The 23,113-nt window shown below is 32.3% G+C and overlaps 2 protein-coding genes across 3 annotated transcripts in view; one reads left to right on the top strand and one right to left on the bottom strand.

Annotated features, from left to right (window-relative positions):
* The window catches only part of Trx2 (Thioredoxin 2), a 20,411-nt gene extending 5,263 nt beyond the window's left edge, over positions 1-15,148 (top strand). Inside the window, exons 2-3 of the mRNA XM_088186697.1 lie at positions 12,235-12,420; positions 14,596-15,148. Coding sequence (XP_088042823.1) covers positions 12,250-12,420; positions 14,596-14,748 — 324 coding nt within the window. The 5' untranslated portion in view covers positions 12,235-12,249 and the 3' untranslated portion in view covers positions 14,749-15,148. The remainder of the gene's footprint in view (positions 1-12,234; positions 12,421-14,595) is intronic.
* On the bottom strand, positions 15,144-23,113 carry Bx42 (Puff-specific protein Bx42). 2 transcript variants are annotated; one of them, XM_088186654.1, is made up of 10 exons: positions 23,077-23,113; positions 22,576-22,736; positions 22,332-22,507; positions 20,665-22,267; positions 16,747-18,943; positions 16,107-16,679; positions 15,909-16,042; positions 15,689-15,833; positions 15,503-15,614; positions 15,144-15,411 (listed from the first exon to the last, which is right to left on the bottom strand). In XM_088186654.1, the coding sequence occupies exons 6-10, from the start codon at positions 16,676-16,678 to the stop codon at positions 15,214-15,216; spliced, it is 1,161 nt and encodes a 386-aa protein (XP_088042780.1). In that variant the 5' UTR covers position 16,679; positions 16,747-18,943; positions 20,665-22,267; positions 22,332-22,507; positions 22,576-22,736; positions 23,077-23,113; the 3' UTR covers positions 15,144-15,213. The 2 variants fall into 2 exon arrangements, with proteins under 2 accessions (XP_088042780.1, XP_088042779.1); XM_088186653.1 differs by having other exon boundaries at positions 16,747-16,826; positions 22,085-22,267.

Here is a 23,113-nt window from a genome sequence, read left to right as displayed (position 1 = left end):
ACAACATAAATACAAATAATTCTTACCTAATATTTCAACGTTGTTCTATATACTATATTGCTTGCACTCCGTCACGACACCCTGCAGATTGACTCATTGCTCCAAGATAATCATTTTAACATTCAAAGTTTTATGATTGAAAGGTTAAAAAATATTTAATTAAAACTAAAAATGATTTTATATATTTTTATTTTTCAAAAATAAATCTGTTCTTTTTACTACTCTGAGTTATGGTCAGAATTTTGTATAAAAATGAGTATATATCAACAGAATTTAAAAAAACAAATAAAAAAAGTATTTAATTTTTACGATATTTTAAAGTTTGTTTGACCATGTCGTTTCTCTCAAAGGCGCATATAAAAATACACTTCCAGTAACATTTTACTGAAATCTTCCAATATCCATTTAGTAGTTAAAATTTTAGAGATGCGATGACGGTTTTAGATCGAAATTGGTGGGCGTTTGAAACGCAACGTTTCGGCTACAAATTTTGGTCTTTCACATACCAAAGTGACATTTTTCATATATTATACATACATAATAATTTATAGCACATTAGTCACAAAAACTCGATCATATTATACACAGAAAGAGTTTTGAATTACCTTTCGACCCATATTTTTTGTCATTAGCAACCGTGACGTTGCTAGTGTAAAAGTGTGATCGAGTACACTATGCTTCGATCCAAGTTTTAACCTTCTTTTAACCCTTATCCGTGTCATATTCAAGTTTTTAAAAAAATATTACTTCTAAATATATGCCTTGTAAATAACCTTATGGATTAGATTCTACTAACCGTTTTGTTGGCAAAGAATAATAAACATTTCTAATTTTTTGTACCTGTTATCTGGCATTTACACAAAAAGTTTATCATTCGACGTTTGCGTATTTATGAAGCGTGTGCTTCAATTTTTACATATTACCGCTATATATTAATAGCTAATATGAGTTGTCTTACAATATTAAAATATGCATGTTTGTGTTAAAGTTTTGATTTTGAGTGGTGAGTTACGAAATTGACGAAACGAAGTGTTTTTGTTCACTTCTATGCTGTTTCTAGATTACGTATAAAGTTTTCTCTGTATTTCATTGAAACAGATGCTCTTTTTTTAAACTATACTTTAATCGCAAACGTTAATTTGTCATTTAATTCCAAGAATATTTAAAATGCATTATGTGTACACTGTATTACGACAAAAGCTTCACGCGGCAAATGGCCACACGCCATTTGGTTCAACGACATCCATTGTAATCTGACAGGTGTAAGCCCAATACGTTACAACGGGCAAATCAATAAGACATAATAAATACCTACAATATTATTTACCACCAGACAAAGTCTGGGAATCGGTGACATCTATATTATTAATATAAATTTATAATCAATAGATGTCACTGCAGCTTGGGCCGGTTTTTTTTTAATATTAGCGCATTTTTATAAATAAAAAATCTAGTGCCGCTGCTGGGGCTCGAACCCGCAACCTCAGAGTTACTAGTCTGAAACGTTACGGACTACACTATTCCGTCCTTAAAATATAAAAATATTTTTTTAATAAATATGAATCTGAGGGTGACGGAAATTTGCATATTACTCTTTCGCAGATTACTAAACATTAGTAAGCCAATCAAATCGAATACAAAGTTTTTGGAGTGTCGAATTATTTAAATCAAAATTAGTTATACAAGTAACAATTACGCTGCTAAAACACAATACATTCTTATACTTTCTTAATTATGTATCTTTTTATCAGTGTGTTAATTACTAATGATTTCTAAAGTCGATAGAATTATATAGGCGAGCCCAATGTGTTATCCATTCATCATCAACAGATTGTTTTTACTAATAGTGGATAACACATTGGTCACGCATATATTATATAATTCTATGGATTTTCTAAAGCATTTGTGATTAAGGAAGTATAATGTTTTAGCAGCATATGTTTTTTTAAATATAATTATAACGTTTTATTTTAATTTAAAGAATGCGACACTATACTCTATTTGCGTTAACACAGTCAGTTCGAGAGCTATCCATTTCACGCTCGTTACTGAGAGTTCCCACTGCAACGGCGATTTTTCTAAAATTCAAAATTTATGCATTAACATATTTTACGATGAGTTTTAGTAATTTGACAATTCCATGTAAAATGGTTAAGAATTACTAAATCTTGTAACCGTAATATATTTATTGAAGAACATACTGGAAAATCATTTAAAATGGCTTCAGAAAATATAAAATATATTGGGCATGACAGATATGCCTTTGGACTTCTAATGGTCAAGATATAATTTTTAATAACTTGAGAAAAAATGTCCAGACTTATAGACATATGAGCTGCCAGTAAAAAACAAATGTCCAATACGTGTGGACGAAATACTCCAAGGAGTTCACCCTTAATTAATGTGCTGAATTAATTTTCATAAAATAGTCACATAATTAAACAATTAAACAGTAAAAAATTAAATTAAATATTTAAGATACAGCATTGAATGAATATAAACATAAAAAATCGTAATTAAATCTAACCACTTGTTAATTATTTTTTAAAACAAGCTAACGAATTATTTATATTTTTTTTTAATTAATAAAGATTATTGTACTAACTTCATTTATCAGTAAATCAAGTATTTTATATTTATTTTTAGACAGTTATGATAAATCGATGCAACAAAAATAATTAATAAAGCGTAATTGGAAAAAAGTTTATCTAAATAAAATAATGTTTGTAAAACTTGCAGTTTTTACAATTTTTGATTGATTTTAATTCGATCTCGTGTTCCAATAATAACCATCTTTTATTAGATGGCTTCAATCTGAATTGCGATAGTGATATATAGATTTTTTATTATATACATATTATTTTAATAACGTGTGTCGAGTATACATTATGTATAAAAAGGCTGATGTGCTTCAGCACACCATTTAAAATATTAAAATCTGATTTACATGAAAATAAGCTTATAATTTATCAGTGTCAACTTGTTTTAACTGACTTCATGAATCAATGTCAAACCTTGGTAGGATTGAAATATTCAGGTAAATTTATGTTATATGTGTTTATCTGTATAAATAAAAAAACCTTCCTACACATATTATAAATAAATTCAGGTTAGAAATGTCTAGATCTAGACATTCGATTAATCGCTCTCTAGTGCATGTTTATGCATTGGACGAATCTGTTCTAAATTTATTTATCAGTAAATATGCACATTTAACGTTCTACAATTTTCCCCAGTTTTCTTCGGGCGCCGCCCCGGCTACGTGACGCTTTCCTCTGCTCTCGACTATTAATACAATCTGTTCACAATGGCCGATTTGTTAAAATCTATTTTGTCCTCGGAAGAACCCAGATGCGATTTTCGTCAGAGATAAGCGCGTTTCGGTTCTTGATCTTGCGGTTATGTCATTTCACTGCCATGACACTGGCGTCTGCTTGTACGAGGTCGTTCGAATTGGAACTAATTTGGACGTGGGCTTTTTATTTTTTACTCTTTTCGACTTGGCTACCGTTTGCATCCTAAATCATTTTATAAGTCAACATCACCGAGCTGCCCAAAAGCGATTATGTATATCAAAATCCAACGTCAGAGTAACTTATGTACTACAGCACTAAATAAATCACTTCTGCTTGTAAGATGCTTCCGACTTCGTTCCATAAATTGAATAGCTTGGGGTTGCGAAACCATATAATCTCAACGACAAAATTAATATGTAATTCTACTTTGCTTTTATACTGAATATATCAATTTAATGACCCTATAGATCTCATAACTGTAAAAATGTGTACACCGGTGCTCCTGTGGCATTCGCAACTTCAATGAGTGCACGGGTGCTCTTATGGCGTTTACATTTAATTGCATTTTTATTATCAATTTTAATTGATTATGATTCTTGGTACTTTTTAAATTGATTTACATCTTTACATAATAATTATTATTCATTAATATGATAATTTTTATTATTGTAGTAATATACTAGTAATATACTGAAGTAGCTTTTTTAAAAATTAATTATTAATAATTATTTAACTGACATTTATGTTATTTTGTGCAGCTTTTAAATATGTGTAATTTTATTGTTGATTCGATTGCTATAAAACTACAGGCAGCCCTCGACTTTCGCACATAATTGGTTCCTGAAAATGTGTGCGAACGTTGAATGTACGAAAGTCGAGGGAAGTAAAAAAATTGAAATTGTGTATTTTAAAATATTTATTTATCAAGTAAATATAAGATGTTTAAGAGGCGTTTAAGAGACACGTTTAAGTAAGGTTTGCGGGTGTTTCCTTTGAAAAGTTATCAAGAGTTAACTGTTTTCCACTATTCTTTTTCTTTTCTTCATATAGTATTTTATAACATGCTATGTTTTTATTGATCGCCCCACGCACTTGAGATATGCGTTCTCCATTGGGATCACAATATTCCATAATATTTAAAAATTTGTCAAGGTGCGTGAAGGCTTCATTCATATTTTTCATTGTTAAAGAGTTTCCCAAAATAAACCTGTCTCATCTACATTAAATATTTGGCTAGAGGAATATTCTACATCTTCAATAATTTTGGATAATTAGGAAATAAATTCTTTTGCAGCATCTTTATCCGCATCAGCCGATTCTCCAGTAAATTTAATATTATGAAAAGAATACCTCATTTTAAAACTGTAAAACCAACCGTTACTTGCTTGAAAACCCGTGTTAAAATATTTTTTTAATCTATCCTTCCAATCTTTGTGCAAACTAAGAGCTTTTGCTTGAACAATTGTAATACTCAGAGGGACATCTTTTTGATGTTGGTCATCGATCTACGATGACAAAGATTTTCCATTTCATCCATGTTTTTTTTTTGCTGTATTTTTTTGGAAACATATCATTAAAGATTGTGGAAATATATTTTTATTTTCCACAATTTTGAACGTATTCTTTAATTATATTTTTATTTTGCCAAATTGAACATATCGTAGACCTGTTTGTATCATACGGACGTCCGATTGAAGCAAAAGATTCAGAGAAAAAAAAAATTTAAATAAATTGTTTTTTTTTTTAAAATGTGCGAAATAGCGAATTGTACGAAAGTCGAACGTTCGAAAGTCGAGGGCCGTCTGTACTTATATCGAAAGAAATATAATAACAGAACTAGGAGGCGAACTTTACATTTTTTTTATGAGAAAACAATACATTGAGTTATTGTATCTTTGTGGCAAAAATACAAAGTTCTCGTGTCAAGGCCGTTAGGCTTGTTCTGATCAAATATACGATATACACGTGTGTTAACTATCAAAACAAAACACGAGCAATCATATTCACTCAAAGATATTTCCGATCATGAACTTGGCACTTGCGAGTGCCCCTCAAAACTTTTGACACAGGTGTACCAAGTTCAATACCGAGCCAAGCATGAAATTAATTAGGTGAAACTATTTTAAATAATGTTCATCAGGTAGGATGATTTAGAGTAACTAACGCCAAGTCGATCATATCAGAAATATAAATAAGTACAAAGAAGTATTTTTGTATGCATGTAAATACATTATACGATAAGCGTTGTTAATTGCTGCGATAAACTCGATGCTATGTATTGTTACAATCGATATCACAATCGACAAGTATCGAGTGTGTTTAGTTTCGTTTTAGGCTTTTTAAGTGGTTCAATAATTTAAGATAAGGCCACACAATAGCTGATGAGAAAAGCGTAGTATCTTCAAATTCAATCGATTATTTTTCTATTGATATGACAGAAATGAATCCATGATATTGTTCCTTTGTATGCATCAGATACTTTGTATTAAGTATCAATACTTTAATCAAGTAAAAGGCTCACGTATGGGGGTGTTTATAAAACTTTGTGCTTTGTAATCGGATATATTATATTAATTAATCAATTGTTCTCACATATTCATAATTATATAAATTGCGTAAACATTAACGCGTGAGCAATTTATAATTATCGTTCTCGAGCGATGATATCCTGGCCTCAACATGGACGCAATCGCAGCTAAAAATCGCCGGATTGCCGACACCACCCCTCAGCAACGTTTAATTCCCGCTACATTAAAAATACAATAAATTTGGATTATAAATCGCTGCACTGAGATTCAAAATATCCAAAATCGCCAATAAATTGTTAGTGACACGCGCTTCGCATAATAAAGCTGAGCATTTTACACGCCTTATCGCAAACTTATTGACCTAAATTCGGTTTGAATATACAGTCAGTTCTCGAGTTACGACGGGGTTCCGTTCCACCACCTTGGTCGTAACTCGAAAAGGTCGTAAGCCGAAAATCATACAAAAAATAATTAAAAACAATGCATACATGAAAAATACAAAAACCACTTTTATTGCTGACTTCAAGTTGTTAACTAAATACTTTTTAGCAAATATCTACATAAATAATTTATTTATAAGAATTGATCTAGAGTATTTTTATCATCTGTGCTACTGATATCCATTGTTAATTCTTGAGATTTTTCAGCGAGTGCAGTGATAGTGCTTGTTTTTCTTAAAAAAACGTCCAGGTTTGTTTGTACAGTTTGTTGTTTCTTTTCTCTATAAATTTCATAATAACACGCAAGTGCTTGCTGAATAAGGCCGTGTACCCTCGAAGATCTATCGATGTCTTTGTCCATATTTTCAATTTTTTTAATAGCATCATTGATTTGGCTAAAAGCTGCAGCCATGTCTTTTAACACAATTTTTTTTGGTGGTTCTTCGAGTTCATCTAATTCTTTTAGCTCCATTACATTTTTTTCTGCAACTCGTTGTTCCTCAATCTCAATCAAATCTTGGTTTGTGAGTTCCTCAACATAATTTTCCAAAAGATGAATTACATCTTCATTATCAACTTTCAGATTAAGTTGTTGAGCACATTTTACAATAATATTTGCTATCTCATCTATTTCCCCTTCTTTATTAAAATACATATTGTCATTATATCTTTTTAAGAGTTTGTTCCATATGCCGTTCATATAATTCGTCGTTACTTTGGACCATCCTTTTGAGATATTGTTTATTGCATGAAAGATGTTGAAATTTTTCCAAAATTCTCTCAATGTCTGATGTTTGTCTGTTCCTGCAATTGCTTGGGCAAAAGTGATTCTTAAATAATGGGCTTTGAAGTTAGCAATACCCCCTTGATCCATCCGCTGTAGAATGCTGGTGGTGTTTGGAGGTAAATAAACCACTTTTATATTTGGATGTGATTCCCCTAAGTGTGGAGGATGGCCTGGAGCATTGTCAAGAATCAATAAAATTTTAAAGGCTTTGTCGTTTTCATCACAGTTCTTCTATACTTCTGGAATGAAACAGTTATCAAACCAGTCTTGAAATTATGTATATGACATAAAAAAAAAAATTTTACAACTTTTTTTTCGTCGTAACTCCGAATGGTCGTAAGTCGAGGTGGTCGTAACTCGAGAACTGCCTGTACTTAGATTAATAGCTATCATATTTAAAAAAAAACATCTTAAAACCAAAAAGCAAGATAGAAAAAATTGCAAAGAAATATTTCAGAACCACTTTTGTCTGTGTGTGTGGGAGAATTTTAATACATATATGAATTTACTTATCGTAAAAACGCGTGAAATGGCTCACCCGTTCCAATATTGTTGACAGCTAAAATGTGTTTCTACTATGAGTCAAAGGATTAAAAGAAACTTTATCAAGTGTTGACCATTGTCAACTCTCGCAGATTATAAACTTGAAAGCATCATAAAATTTTAAATGAAAATTTTATAAGCTTCTATTTATGGATCACTTAATTGTACATTCAGAATTTTCTCTTTTCATGTTTGAAAAAGTGATTATTTCTTAAACGATAATAAATATAAATTATTTAATAAAATAATTTATTATGTGTAGTTGGTATCTAAATTACATTGGAATAGATTTAAACAATCTGTTCATATCTCGTGCTAGCGGCGCTAAAAATGAACCGACTGATAACGAGCATAAATCACTGACGGTAAATAATGGCAATAGACTTAAATGTCGTTTTTTATGTACAACCGTCCTCCGAGTATGCCGTTTGTATTTTCTGCAGATACTCGCATTTATTTTTTTTGTTAAACAGAAAATGTTTGAGTCTGCCGAAACGAAATGTGTCATAAAACTGACTATTAAATATAAATTTCCTGTCCCTTTTCGATACACCGCTCTCACTATCAACTTAATCTCTAAATAGCTGAAGAATTTTGCATCTTGAAAATCATGTGAGATATATATTTCATACGAAGAAAGCAAATATTATATTGAAATTAAATTAACCGCAAAAAATAACACGGTATTAGTTTTTTTTTCTAAGGCGTGTGGGCACCAATTATCCCTAATTATGCGGCATAATGTAATGCAGGGAACGTCACAGTGGACACTGGCCTTAGTGTGCGTGCATAAGCTGTGTATGTACACGAACCCTCGTAGCCAATCGCGCGAAACATCGCTGCATGCGCAGTGATGTATAACCTTTGGTATATGACATTTGAATAATGTATTTTCAAATTAATTTATGTAATATGTAACGTTTTTTTGCGAGTTTTTTGTTACTTGATGTAATAAAAAAAATACTCATTTGTCTGTTTAGCGTATTTTGTTTAAGCATAAAAATAATTATTTCAGCAAGTGTAAAAATTCGTTTAATCAATGTCATGGAAATTTGGCCGCGCAGTGGCAATTTTTTTTATTTTTTTCAAGCATCTTAATTTTCTTCACAATGTTTTCTTAAATTGAATTTATTTGTTATTTATTCGTCTAATTAATTTATAGCTTTTAAAATACAATTTATTTATAGAGGTAATAATATAATTTCTTATTAACAGCTTATTTATCTGAATCGGTTATTTCTAATAATGATGATTCTATAGGTTCTGCGGAATTCAGGTTGAAGACCTCTGAATTAGTCGGTTGAATACTGTGCCAAGGGCATTCGTTTTTATTGAAAATGCAATGTGTTTTCTCTCGTTGAATTATCAACAGTATCTCGGTCATGGTATTCTATGGACAATTTTTTATCGCTACGGTTTATTTGGTATTCAATAACTCGTAATAAATATAATACACAATATTATTAAAAACATATAATAATAATAAATAAACAAAAGAAACTTGAAAATCATATATAATATAACTACACAACCATAAAATTAAATATAAAAACTATTTCATACCACTGACGCTAACTCAGTAACACACAAATTCATTCACTGTTATCACGAACGACGATATATCGTTGTTTAGCATTCAAGAGGGATATTTTATTAATAAAATAATGATTTTGCTGCATAGCATGAAAAATTTGGGTATTTTAAGGCATATATAAAGATGTTTTATTTTAATACTGTTATTATCTTTATTTTTATAGAAAGTTTATAAGGAAAATAGCAATCAAGTGGCCGCGCAGTGTGATTTTTTTTGATATTTTAACACACAAACAATACTTACAAGTAATCGAGAATAACATTTGTTCTTTTAAATATCGTCTTAAGTTGGACAAACTTTTAGTCGGATATGTCGGGTTATGATCCCGCACGCCTCATTTCGTCCCGGGCGCTCGTCAGATTCGACGGTTTCTTATTGCATTTCTGTCTTCAGATCAAAATAGATAGCCGATCCGACGTTTGTCGGATATTTATAGGACGTGGAATGAAATGTGGTTTTAACCGATTCAGCTCGGCAGTTCAATTAGCGCCACTTGTGCCTCATTTGCGCTTTTACTTCTCTGTCAGAGCGGTAATTTTCTATTCTTTCTTGAATTTACAATGCAATTCTACGAAGTACATAAAACGCGTCATCCTACGAATTACAATAATTTTTCGTCTCATGGCGGTAGTCACTACCACAATGGTCTTCAAACTTGTGATTTAGGAACATAATTTAAAAAATGGGTCTGCTACTGCTTCGGCTTTATAAGCTACATTTGTTTTGGATAGATTTCGATTGACATTAAAAAAATGTATCATAAATTAACTCAATAATCACCACAAGTCGAAATGTACATATATACATATACGGGATATTGCGGTTTTTGTGGATACTATAACTAATATTATTTAGATCACATTTTCATCAAACCTTGTAAATATTTCGGTTGAAGACATTGCATGTAATGTAATTATTTGTCACAATTTATTGTTTTGAAATGTCCCCCTATCAACCCTGATATAAAAAATGAGTATGATTTTTTTATAGTTGTAAAGCTATATTTTCTCTAAAAATAATCTACATTCTATTTTTTCGCCATAGTAAGTGCACAAAAAAATTCACGTGATCGCTAAGAATATGGCTGAATATAAATCAGTATTAATTTTGAAAATTAAAAATATACGTAGTGCAAGGTAATGGTACATAAAACATAATAACGAAACCGTACCTCAAGAACAAAACAAATAATACCGCATTGTGTACCTACACCTACCGGTACCGCCACTCGGGTCAACCGACCGATCACACGCGTTTAACAATATATGTTTGTGCACTGATTGATAAATAAACTGTATGTTTTTTAAATAAACTATATAATAAATTACATTACGCAGCGATAATTTGTAAGGATTTGTTACATAAATTTGGGCCGCTTTCGTAGCCGTTAGGGCCAAACGCAAAAATAAAATTTTCCTAACCATTGGTTTCTGAGCGTGGCGCCGATATTCTTAACAAGTGCCGTTTTTAATGTTGTGAAATCTTGTAATTACCAGTATTTTAATTATTATAACTATATTGCTGATTAGGTTATGTCAGCTGTTAAACTATGATATGATACTTCAAAATACATATTTTAGTGCCGGTTAGGTTAGCTTTTGTTTACTTTATAAACATATATATATATTTAGGTTAAATACTTGATCTGAATTAGTCGGTATGAGTCGATGACTAATACCTGAAAGACCTGGGTTCGAATTCCATATGAACCATTGTGTTTTTAATTATTTTTCGTGTATGCGAAATCATTATTTCTAAGCGCAACAGAGTTCATAGTTATTGGCTTTTGTGTTATATACTCTGATTTAAAATCTATGTATTCCTAGTATTATATTACGTAATTAGTTAATCGCCCAAAATCGTGTTATGTGAACGTTTGTTTATAGTAAAACAATTAGAGCAAACAAGGGATTGATTCAGTATCATTCGTTTGAACGAAGCGATGAATCCATAGTATACTCGATAACGAAAACAGTACTATACTTGTTCTCTTTGTCACAAAGAGATGATGCGTTACGTCGATTGAAGCGACGAATCGATGGTGTACTTGATACCTTATGGAATGTGTCATAAGGAAATGTATATAAATATGGGAATCAAATAAAGAGATTTACTTGATCTTGATCTCGGAGAGAGAGGGAGTGACGGTCAGAGCCAATACAAAAGCGTACTCATTTAAACAAATCGTTTGTCCAGCCGATTCTTACCATTTGAGCGTGGCGCCGATATTCTTAACAAGTATTTTTAAAATAATCCTTTTACAAAAAATGTTATATAAAACAAATATATAATTATAATTCCGATCGATATAAACAGATTAGATTTTTCTAGATGTACCTAATTTTGCTAATACTTAAAGAGTATTTTATTAAAAACTTAAACAGATGTTTATACTACTTATTTTAGTGTATATTTCATTCATTGTATGATATTTTGATTAAAAAAGACAATTCTCTAAAAGAAATAAAAAAATACAGCATTTTTTGTGTAAAATAATATTTTTTAATGTGTAGTTTTTACTATATTTAAATGAAATTCATTCCACACGAGTCGCTATAAAATCGGTCGCGAGCCAAACAGTTTGAGAATCACTGCTTTGTTTCCATTGGGATGTTTGTTTCTCAAGAAAGAAAATCTGGCGATATGTCAATGATTAAAAACATTTTTAAATTTGTAGAATACCCAGAAAAACTTATAAGAAACCTGTTTGTGTCTCTTTAATATGATGATTGAATCGTGTTAAAATTCCATATATTTCAGTGTAGGTATATAAAACAATTATACTACCTGGAAGTTTTTGAGTCAGTGTTTCAGAATTGGATATGACGCAGAATACAAATTCGTTCAATTAGCATCGATATTTTTCATTGATGATGCAATTTTCGATAATTTTATAATAGTTTCCTTCATTTGATACGTGACGTCACATATGACTCGTGTGTGGCTTTTTTCTCGTATATTACGAGAGAAAAAAAGATCACCTTGAAATCGACTTATACTCGGAAACATTGTTGCCGTTATATAACTTTTGTTAAAAATGTTCCAGAACAAAATCATCAAGATGGTGTACCAGATCAAGGATGTCCAAGACTTCGACAGCAAAATGACCGATGCCGGTTCGAAGCTGGTCGTCGTGGACTTCTTCGCGACGTGGTGCGGACCCTGCCGCAACATTGCTCCTGAGCTGGACAACCTTGCCAAGGAGTACTCCGAGACGGCCGTTGTAATCAAGGTAAAGATAGTCCTCTCGTTACTATACAGAACCTATCTAGGGAGATCAAGTCAATAGGGTGCTCTTTTGTGATGAACATATTTTGTTATTATTACTAAAGATAACTAAATACTTTTTATAATATTTGTTAATTCTTCTTCCATTGTTAATACTGTTTTGATTTCGTCATTATAAAACAATTCTTAGAAAAATATTTTTAATTAATTATCTCAAAACTAATTTACAATAATAAGAAAATATTCTTATACAATCTGTTTTTGACATTAGTATAAAATATATATATTAATAGTACCTTTTTTGCCATTATTAGTAAAAAATGCCTAAGACTAAATCGCCTTGAAAAACAGCATTTTAAAACAATAAATAAAGATATACATAATATTCGCTGAGACAGAATTCTCAGAAAAATATTTAATTCAATTTGCCAGAATTTAATGAACAATTTATTTATAATTCTTTCATGTCAGTTTAGATTTACAAAGTAGAACTTGATCTATCGATAGTGTCATAAATACATACAGTTTTTTTAATTTGTCAAATACTTACTTTGCCGTATTAGTAATAAACGTCTAAATGCCTAAAACTAAATCGCATTGAAAGAACAGCATTTTAAACAATAGATAACTTGATCTATCGTTTTTTTAATTTGTCAATCAGGTGCAAGAAAAAACACAATAGCAGAATTTTAATCAATTATGTGTTTTCCATCTGAATCTAGCACTATTTGGCATAATATTAATAACTTTCTAAAAAAGCCAAAAAATTACATTTTTTATTTCTTCTAGACTAAAAAAAATTTGCATTTAAAAACTGCTGCAGAATTGGGAACAGATGAAAATCCAATAGAGATCCGGAGAATAAGGTGGATGCAGCAACAATTCCCATTTAAAATCTATACATTTTTTTAGTGTTTTTTGCTGTGTTGAGTCTTGCGTTATCATGGTGTAAGATGACACTACGCTTGTTGACTAGCCCTGGCCCGTTTTGTTTTAGTTTCACCTTTAATCTCTCGAATTGTTGGTAATATATAGCAGATATGTTGGTAATATATGGCCAAAATAGATCACTCTTTAAAATTCCACAACACAAGCAAGATCACATTTTTATATGCAATTCGCCCCATGCTTTGTTTTCTGGTGGATTATAATATCCAGTAACAATGCGCTCCAAAAAGATTGTTTTTTTTTTGTCGCACCAGATGAGCTAGATGCATTGACACCCTGCATTCGGTTTACTGACTTTAGATTGTGTGATACCCATCAGTTTAATGTAGACACTTTCCCGATAACCAATGTTGATCCGAGTGTTCCATATTTTGCAAACATATAGGCTTTGATCCATCTCCACAAAATCTCATAGAGCTACATTATCCAGAATTTCAAGCCTCATTGTGATTCGTCCACCAATGAAGAATTAGCGGATCGAAATCTAGCTAACCTCTTTCTACGAGTTATATATTGCAATGTTTTTATGCAGTAGATTCGCCCCATTTGAATAAAAACATGAGCTGGATTTACTTCCATATTGATTGCTATTTTCTCCCTAAATTTGTACTTCCAGAAACTAAGATGGATCTAAATAAATTAATAATGAATGTTACAAAATGCAGAGCAAAAAATTATGAAATTTGCAACCGTAGTTTTTTTGTTGTGCATTTTAAAACAATGTAAAAAAACGTATTTATGTTAACCAAATCTTTTTATTAGTAATCTCGTTATCTAAACAATTTATATTGATACTTATTTATCTCTAATATAATTCAATGGAGATGACGTTTTTAATGATTTTACTTTATTGTTCCCAAGATTTTCTTTCACAATTGCTATTATGTATGAAATATATTCGGAATAGAATGACATAGCTCAGATTATTAGGCATTCGTCATAGCTGTTTTTAAAATAGCCATATAACGTGATTCGTTCATTGATATGTTTATAACGTTATGAAGAGGTATTTGAAGTAAGAAGTGATATTTAAGTGGTCCATGAAGAAAAATATATTAAGACATGATCTATAAGTATTTAATAAAAATCAATCTCTAAATATTTTCCGGACTATTGCATTGAATTAATAATGGTTGAAAATCTTTGTTTGAATCTAATTCATAATATAAAAATGTATTTCTTTCCGGTAATGTTGTCTTTGGCTCGACTAAATGTTTCATAATCGTTTCAGGTCGACATTGACGAGATCGTCGAACTGCCCGAGAAATACAATATCCAGTCTCTGCCCACGTTCGTCTTCTTCAGGAACGGAGAAGTGCTCGAAGAACTGGTCGGCGCCAATGTCCAAAAACTGAAGGCTCTGTTCGCCAAGCACACAGTATGAAGATAATTGGCAGAGCATTGTTATATCGATGAAGAACAAACACAAAACACACACATATTTATAATATATCCACGAGTTTGCAAAAAAAAGAAAGACAATAAGTTTTTTATTTGCTAAATCACCATGTTATCATTGTATAAATAAAAATATACGAAGAAAGCGATCCGTTTTTACGATGAATATATATAGCATTTTTTTGTATATCGATTTTATATATATACATATACGTTTATATGATGAATATTGTATTCCTTAATGCAGAGCATTCTCATTCCAATTATGGTTATATTATTAATGTTTTACGATTAATATTTTATAATTTTGATTCGATATGTGCGAGGAGAATTGTAAAGAAAAAATACGAAATTTGAAGCATTGAAATAAAACATATTCAGTCAAATTAACTAATTTTATTAGTGTCGATCACCAAAAAAATTATCTTAAAATACACAAAATTCTTTAATCTTAATCTCGTCTATTCTTTTTGCTACTGCTGTGTCCATGAGTGTCCGAATGATCCCTTTTTCTTCCACCTCCACCTCCGGAAGAAGACTGTGGTTGAGGAGCTGACTGTTTAGTGTCTTTGTCGCCTCTTTTCACCGTCATCAAGAAACGATCCAATCCGAACGGATCCAAATCAGCGTCAGCATTACGGTTCGTACTCTAAAAGTGTTTTTAAATTGTCAGTAACATATAATATAAATTAGGAAATAGTATGGATTATGACTCATGAACAACAAGAATCAATCATTACTGGTTCAGGTTGTTCCCGTCCGGCGTCTTTCTCGAACTGGACCGGTCCCGACCTTTGGTTCTGGCTGCCGGCCCACTTTTCTGTGCCCGAGAACTCCTTATCGGGCACGAAACTAAAACATAAAATTTCATTATAATCGGATTCGATTGATTTATGTACATCATATCAAAAACAAGTTTGATGTACCGATTCGTCTTGATGATGGCTTCGAGATCTCCGCCGTAGTTGTCTTTATCGATATTTTTGGTGGGACGGTACAGATGATTCCCGAGTGAATTCTGATCGCGCCACGGTTTATCGTAAACATTATAAGCTTCATCATCGTTGAAACCTTGAATTTTTAACTATTTGTTATACAATATCTAAACCTCATATGCTTCAATGTTTTAAATTGAAAGCGTAATACCTGAATCCATTCCTTTCGAAGTGTTGAATAGCCTTTGATCGAACATGCTTTCTCCGGTGAGATTAGTTTTGGCAGGTAGACCGAGAGCGATTTGCTCAGATATATCTCTCTCCCGTTCTTTGACAAGTTTTGATCTGTAAATTAATTAAGTTGGATTTAATATTTTTAAAGCTTATAATAACCTATATGGATACGTACCTTTTATCTGGAGCAGCTCTCGCCATATTCCTATCCCGCTGTCGTTCTTTATGTCGCTCGGCTCTTAATTTCTCACGCTCTTCCTCTCCGAGATCTCCGTCGCCTCCGCTTCCGGCCACAGGTACTTCAACTTCGGCTTCGCCATGTGTCCTTATACCGTTTCTATGATCACGCGCCTTTTGCGCCATCATCCTCAAATGATCTTCCTTTTTCTCCTTCTCCCTCTGAGCCAGCTTCTTCTCGAGTTGCGCTCTCGCTTCGACAGCTTCTCTAGCTTTTCTATCGGCTATATACAGAGCTTCGGCTAGCTTTGAGAAGTTTTCGTTAATGTGAACTTGCTGCAGTCCTCTGCCGTCAGCCGCCAGTCTCTTATCCAACGGAATGGTGTAACCTTTGGCATTCTTCCAATGACTGACGCAAGGCGGTACTTTCCAATCTCTCTGTTGACGCACTGAAACTCTTCTAGGCGGTGAGTGTAAAACGGGAGCCGGCGGCGACGGAGCACCTCTGGGAATCTTGCGACTAATGGCGAACTTCGGCGGCTCCATCGGATCCACTTGTGCTTCGACCATCCTGAAAGGATAGATAAAGAAATTAAACTTATTGCAATTCAATTGGAACTCGTACGAAAAAAATGTACCTGATGACTCTTTGTTTGGCTCCTGAATTAAAAGCGGCTCCTTGTTGAGCTGGAGTGTATCGTATATATTGGGCCGGCGCCTAAAAAGGAAGTGTGAGATTATAATAAATATTTCTACGCACGAGACTTTCTGAATACCATAATGTATTCATACAAATATAGCAGGTCTAGAATAGTGTAGATTTTATTCAACTAATTAAGTACCAGTTTCTATTCCAGGGGGTGTCATGGATAACTCTTTATTTAGGACAGTATTACACCACGGTTGATATTTTTGCGCCCCATTTTGAAATTCGCTAATAATTTAAATATTATTTCAATAAATTAAAGTGTTCTTAAACCTTAAATAATAGAAATAAAAACATATTACAAGGCTCAAAGATTCCCAATGCATACTGGCGATTTCCTTGATGACTTTTATAGGATTCATCGGTGGTCAAAGTTTTAAACAAAAAAAACGATATGGCACTAAAATAAGACAAATACATAATAAGGCTTGCAATTACTTTGAGATGCATAAGAAACACACGTAAGTATGCAATAAAACTAGAAATCTAGCAAATTATTTCATTAAGATTCTCGGCTAATTCTTTATCGTTTATCTGCAACTTAATATTGATTTATAAATATATACCCTTATTGGACCCATGACCCTTATACGCGAATCAGGTAAGTCCTTTAATTTAACAAGATATACAATCCTTCTTTTGTTAATGATACAGTTGTGTACTATTTGTTATATTATGATTCCCAATATGAACGAAATACAGCCTTGGCCATAATAATGGGGCACCCCTTAAAATGATGTGTAACTCTACAAGTGCATAATCTAACTGAAATATTTTAGCACGTAGTTTTAACCGCAGATCTGAGGACTATACAAAGGAATTTGTCGTTTTTAATTGCTCACTTGAGTTAAAAAAAATTTATTGCAGGTCTAATTGTGCAGTCTAACTTAGGTGACCATGTTCAGTTGTGTGATTTCGGCCTTTATTTGTCATTATAATTTTTTTTTAATATTATATAAAAATGTCAAAAATAAACGCGACTTAATTGAAGCTAAAAGAGCGAATATAATTTTATTGCATATTATTGACAAAATATATCGGAAATTAGTAAACACATTAATTGTTTACAACACGCTGTCCAAAATGCTTTGAAACAGTTCAACGAATGTGGTTTTTATAAATCAAAGCCAAGAACTGAAAGAAAACGAAAACCAGGAAGATTGAATGTTGGTTCGAGTCTTCAAAGCTGGCTGTTGAAGTCTCTGTAAGCAGAGGACCATCCATTTTTTCGCAGACGGTGAGACGAAAGCTCAACAATGTGGAAGTTAAAGGTTGTAAAGTCCGACACAAACCGTGGCTTTCAGAAATAAATAAAACTCGAAGGTTAGAGGGGGCCTGAAAACACTGAGATTGGACATCTGAAGATTAGGCGAGTCATTTGGTTCGATGAATCCAACTTTAAGATAATTTTGAACTAAAATTGGTTAATATAAAAAAATATTAAAAACTTATTTAATCAAAATTTTTTAAAGCAATAATTTAAAAAAATAATCATATGACTCCTGGTGTAGTACACGTGCGTCGAAGAGTTAGAGTAAAATATCGAACTGATTGTATAGTACCCATAGTCTTATGGTCTGGGGTTGCATCACAGCAGCGGGGGTAGGAAACCTGTACACTTGCGAGGTTAGTATGAGTAGTGACATTTATATTTCAATGGATTCCTATTAGAAACTATTTCCACACTAACATCCTATTCCAGCAAGAAAACGCTCTGTGTCATACTTTGATAAAAAGTAAGGGTTGACGCTTTTAGGATGGCCTACACAGTCACCAGACCTAAATCTTATAGAGCATTTGTGGACAAAGTTGAAATAAAAGGTTGTGCTACACTATTGCAAACCCAAAATGAAGTTGTGCAAAAAATTGTCTCCGTCCACCAAAAAATAAATAATGAAAGAAAACTAAAATCCAAAATATCATAAAGCAAAAAATAAGAAGCCATTTGATTTATTTATTTAAATGTTCGCGAAAACACATGAGTTGCGAAATAGGAGTCAACATACTCCTCACCATGAAACATTACTTTCATAATGACAACTTTATTAAATATAACTAAAAGGGATAATGCTTATTAAAATAGGTTTTCTGCAAATAAATTTTACTAAAAAAATAAGGCGAAATAAAGGCTAAATCTCGGAATGAAAGATAAAAAGCTGAAATTTTGCACATACCTTCGTTTTGATGTTCTAAGGACAGGGTGAAAAGTCTCAACATATCGTGTCTGCTAATCAAGATGTCAATGGTCAAAGGTCACAAAATTTGTTTTTTGCAAATATCGCATTTTATGTGTCGCACGTCATTAGATGCTTTACAAAACTTGTGAAGCATAAAATTTTCTACAAGTTTGGTTCAAATATTTGTTTTGTATAATTAACCGTTTTTGAGATATAGCGCGAAGAGTGGGAAGCGTACACCCGTTTATAGAATTAAGCTAGTATTTCTACCTGCTTAACTTGGTATAAGCTTTGAAAAAGTAAGCAATCGTGAAAAAAGTGGTCTCGGCAAGTTGTTTGAACCGTAATTTTATTACTTTCTTCATTGTATTATTAGGAATTAAGAGTGAAATATTGCTCGACAAGAAATTTGTTGAGAGATGTCCTTACGGAGTATGTACCAGATGATAAGACGATCATTTCCAAATTAAGAGAAAAATATTTAACTGATATTATAATTACAACGAAGATTGGATCATTCATTTTTTATTTTCGCGATGCTCAAGCTTATATTTTATCCAAAGCTTGGTATGAAAATAAAAAGGCACTTCGGAAGAAGAACGCTTGCGCGTAGTGGAAGCTGCTGCGGCGATTATTAGAGAAGATATTCGATTTTCTGTTGAGACCAAGTCCTATCCGCCCCCGAGTAAAATGTTGGACAATATTAATGAAGAAATTCCAAAAACTTTATTACATTTTCTGCAAGAAGTTATTATAAAGAACAGAAAAGGAAAGACGGGGCATTTAAAAACGAAGTACACAGCTATAAGTCATGCTATAATGGCTTAAACGGTTCTTTTCATCGCAGTTATTAATTGGCCTATCTGTATTTCTTCATAGAAGATATGGATCAGAAAGACTTGGATGTTTTGTCAAGTTTAGGGTTTTTTGCTTCATATAGTGATACTGTAAAATATGAAATTTCAACTGTTTATCACCCACAGCCTCGTAATCAACCATCAGAGTCAGGTGCCTTAGTACAGTATGCAGCGGACAATGCAGATATAAATATTTATACTCTTGATCACTTTAATGGGAATGATAAAAATAGTAACTCTAAAATCTGCAGTTATATCCGATGAACGTATAAAGAAATTTACAACAAAACCAAGTGCAAAGGAGTTAGCAGCAGTATCACATATACCCCTTCTAGTGTATGAAAAGCATGTTGTACCTGGATTGAGCAGGATTCAAGTACAACATTTTAATGATGTAAAAGAACTAACCGAACAAATGTTTAATGTAGTTGATTTGTTGTGGATGTACGGAAAGTGGAAAAATATCACACCGTTGCCAGGGTGGAATGGATTTATTGAACAACTTGCAAAAAACAATGAGAGCTTTGTTACTTTTCGGATTTTGTTTCTTACTTTTATTCATCATCCTGCGAGTAATATGGACACAATTTACACCACATTACAGCGTGCTATAAACATTGCCAAGAAACACAGACAGAGAACATGCTTAATAACTTTTGATCAGCCCTTGTACATAAAAGCAAGTGAAATCGTAGCTGCTTCATATGCTAACTCAGACTTCTCCAGAGTAGTTGTGAAACTAGGAGGCTTTCATATGCTTATGTCTTTTCTTGGATGCATAGGGTATATAATGAATGGAAGCGGAATCAAGGAAGCTCTCAATACAATATATGCTTCAAATTCTATCGACAAAATGTTGGATGTTCACGCTTTTGCAAGAAGTATCAGAGGCCATACGCTATTACTTCTTGCATTATCGATGAAGATTTTTGAAGATATGGAGATTGAAAGTTATAATGCTTTAGATGGGTTCATTGAGCAGATAACAATTTGCGATGTTTCCTATGAAACTGTAGAAGTGTAGGTAACTCTGGCTCCGTAGTTTACATAGCGTTATCCTATAAGCGGATACGCACTTCCCACTCCCCGCGGTATATCTCGAAAACCATTAACCATACAAAGAAATAAATTATTACAAACTTGTAGAAAATTTTATATTCTATAAGTTTTGTAAAATATATAATGACGTGCGACGCAAATTTGGAGGCGAGATATTTGAAATAAAACGATTTTTATGACCTTTAATATCTTGATTAGCAGACACAATATCTTATGAGACTTTTCTCCCTATCTTTAGAACACCAAAACAAAGGTCTGTGCAAAATTTCAGCTTGTAATCTTTCATTCCGAGGTTAAACCCTTATTTTACTGGACTGTAGATTTACTGCACCCGTCAAATTGGCGGGTTTCTGATTTGATTTGTATCAGACAGTATTTTTTCTGGGTTTTTACGATTTTTTACATTTGAACAATGCAAATATATTAACACTATTTTTATTTTCGGAAACTTCATATTTTTGAAAATCTGGTCACTAAATACCTATTTTTGATAAAACCTGGCAAATTGACGGATTTATACCAGTAAAGGTGTAGTTTCCTTTAAACAGGAATTAGGTGCTCTTTTATATTATATAAGATATCTTTAATCCTATTCTTGACAATATGGTTCGATAATGAAATTGAACTTATATCTTTTGTTGCTTTTAACATCATATTCGTTATTACTTTTGTAGCAGGAAGAATTAGTTTGCTCTGTTATATAATTAAGTTTTCCAGCTTTTGCTTTTAGTAGGGATACTTCATATGATGCTTTACTGTTTTTGGTCTTTTGCATTAAATTTTGACTAGATGTAAGTTCTCGATTTTATATTTAAAAAAAATCGACACTCACCAATGTGTTCATTGTGTTTTGTTTCAAATAACATCGGAGATTGGAGGGTTACATACTATTGATTGATAAACATTCGCAATATATAAGGGAGTCCAAATGTTAATCACAATATTTTCTAATTTTATGTTTCTTGATGGATTTCAAGGTTGGTGCTCCATCATCTGAGTTGCTTTTATCTATATTGTTTCTTTGTTTTATTTATTTTTTATTAATGCCAAATTTGTTTCGCGGATCCTAGTTTAAGAACCGCTGTTGTAGTGGGATAATTAAATTTTTCAAAAAAGGTCAAGCAGTAAATACTTTTTTAAATGTTTTCCTCGTATTATTAAATAAAAAAAGTCATACTTGTTTCTCTGCACATCGGACAGGCATAGCTGCCGATATCTTTGAACTAGTGAGTTTCTCCAATGCACGCCGGGTCTTTTCAGTAATTTCATTAATCTCTTCTTCGTCAGGTTTCTCCAAAGCAGGATCTGATTCTGCCAAAACTTCAGCAGGCAATAAATCCGTCAGTTTTGAATATACAATCTAAACAATATAACATATTAATATATAAATATAAGCTAACAACGATACAATGTTCGTGATATACCTTGTCTTTGGAATGTCCCTGTCTTACGATAGCATCATATTTGATCTTTCCAGACTCGTCCAATCGCAGAGACAGTACTCCTCCTTTGCCGGAGATTGTTGTGCTTGTATCTCGACCTGGCATTCCCATGCCGATGGGATATTGAGCTACATGAATCTCCGGAAACGCTCCTCCATCTTCATATTCAATTTGAATCATTAAAAAATCACAATATACTATAAATAATAAAAAACAAGAAATCAACCTCCAAAGTCCTCTTCTTTCCTTGGCACCCATCCTTTACGTTGTCCATAAGGCGGTACGTTAGATTGAGTCACCAAAAGTGTGTTGTTTGCAATGAAAGCAGCTTGAGTTCTCCGTTCATCGTCTCTGTCCCACACTGTCTGCGTGGGAGCCGGCAAAATGCTGAAATTATAGATTTAAGCCTGATTTAATAAGAATTGAGGTTATGTCAAAACGACCTATTCCCATTTAAAATATAAACATTGCTAATGAAACAAGATCATTCATATTAATTATTTAATGTGTTGTTTCACTGCTATTTAAACAATTAATATGCATATTTATTGAACCAAATCAAATAGAACAAAGTTGACGTTTGTATACAGTTAAATCGCAAATATAAAATAATGCAATTAATGTATATAAATTAATCTTATATGTAATTGTAATTGAAAAGTTCGGCTTAAAACATTGATGTAATTGTTAATATAAATATAAATAGTGATTGAAACGAACGAATAACCTTGCCAACTCCATCTTGATAAGTGACAGTCAAAGAC

The sequence above is a fragment of the Plectrocnemia conspersa genome, unplaced genomic scaffold (assembly GCF_051122295.1).
Source record: "Plectrocnemia conspersa isolate PC_06_02 unplaced genomic scaffold, ASM5112229v1 ptg000005l, whole genome shotgun sequence".
Classification (NCBI taxonomy): domain Eukaryota; kingdom Metazoa; phylum Arthropoda; class Insecta; order Trichoptera; family Polycentropodidae; genus Plectrocnemia; species Plectrocnemia conspersa.
The sequence above is the reverse complement of the archived record's forward strand: the minus strand, read 5'-3'. Positions and strand labels throughout refer to the sequence as shown.

Excerpts from the sequence above, each read along its gene's own strand:
- Bx42 (XM_088186653.1), bottom strand. Across the intron at positions 16,680-16,746 it reads GCCAAACAAAGAGTCATCAG|GATGGTCGAAGCACAAGTGG; the intron begins GTACATTTTTTT and ends CTATCCTTTCAG. Across the intron at positions 16,043-16,106 it reads AGAGCTGCTCCAGATAAAAG|ATCAAAACTTGTCAAAGAAC; the intron begins GTACGTATCCAT and ends ATTAATTTACAG.